The following is a 733-nucleotide window of genomic DNA, read 5'->3' as shown; positions in this document are numbered from 1 at the left end:
ATATATATATATATATATATATAAACGCACACATACACAATGGGCTTCTTTCAGTTTTCATCTACCAAATCCACTTGCAAGGCTTTGGTCTGCCTGAATTTATAGTAGAAGACTTTTGCCCAAGTTGGCATGCAGTGGGACTGAACCCAGAACCATGTGGCTGGGAAGCAAGCTTCTTACCACACAGTCACACCTGTACCTAAAATATTTTTGAAAAGACACCACATTTTTGAGAATATTGTTGAGAAAGATGACAAATTGGTTCAAATTTATGGTATTTCATTTGGTTTGATTGCCTGCATGTAAACTGTCAGTGAAGATGTTACTGTAAATGTCTACGATTAAAGCACAGGTTTAACATGAAGACCAGTTAGGACATTAATAACTATAAGACTTACTTGGCCAGTAGCAATATATACAGCAGTAACAATGTTAGCAGAATGAGCATTGAAGCCTCCCTGTGCACCTGCCATAGCTGAACCAACAAGATTTTTAGCAATATTTAGGTCAACTAATGCAGACACATTAATTTTAAGAACTTCTCGTACAACCTTGCCAGGAATTACTGCTTCAGCCACCACACTTTTGCCTCGACCATTAACCCTGTATAAATAGAGAAAAAAAGGTTAAACTGAATGTTAATGGTTTTGTGTACTGGTTTTTTAAAATAATAAATGATTTCTTACAGAAGTAATTACAGAAATAGCAAATAATTGGAACCATATAATATTGG

At 35.3% G+C, this 733-nt stretch overlaps 1 protein-coding gene across 2 annotated transcripts in view; it reads right to left on the bottom strand.

Annotated features, from left to right (window-relative positions):
- Positions 1-733, bottom strand: part of LOC106880618 (3-hydroxy-3-methylglutaryl-coenzyme A reductase) — a 101,124-nt gene that overhangs the window by 10,172 nt on the left and 90,219 nt on the right. For both annotated transcript variants that reach the window (XM_014930640.2, XM_052973242.1), the window contains exon 19: positions 399-603. In XM_014930640.2, coding sequence (XP_014786126.1) covers positions 399-603 — 205 coding nt within the window. The remainder of the gene's footprint in view (positions 1-398; positions 604-733) is intronic.

This window comes from Octopus bimaculoides, chromosome 15, assembly GCF_001194135.2.
Source record: "Octopus bimaculoides isolate UCB-OBI-ISO-001 chromosome 15, ASM119413v2, whole genome shotgun sequence".
NCBI lineage: Eukaryota > Metazoa > Mollusca > Cephalopoda > Octopoda > Octopodidae > Octopus > Octopus bimaculoides.
The sequence above is the reverse complement of the archived record's forward strand: the minus strand, read 5'-3'. Positions and strand labels throughout refer to the sequence as shown.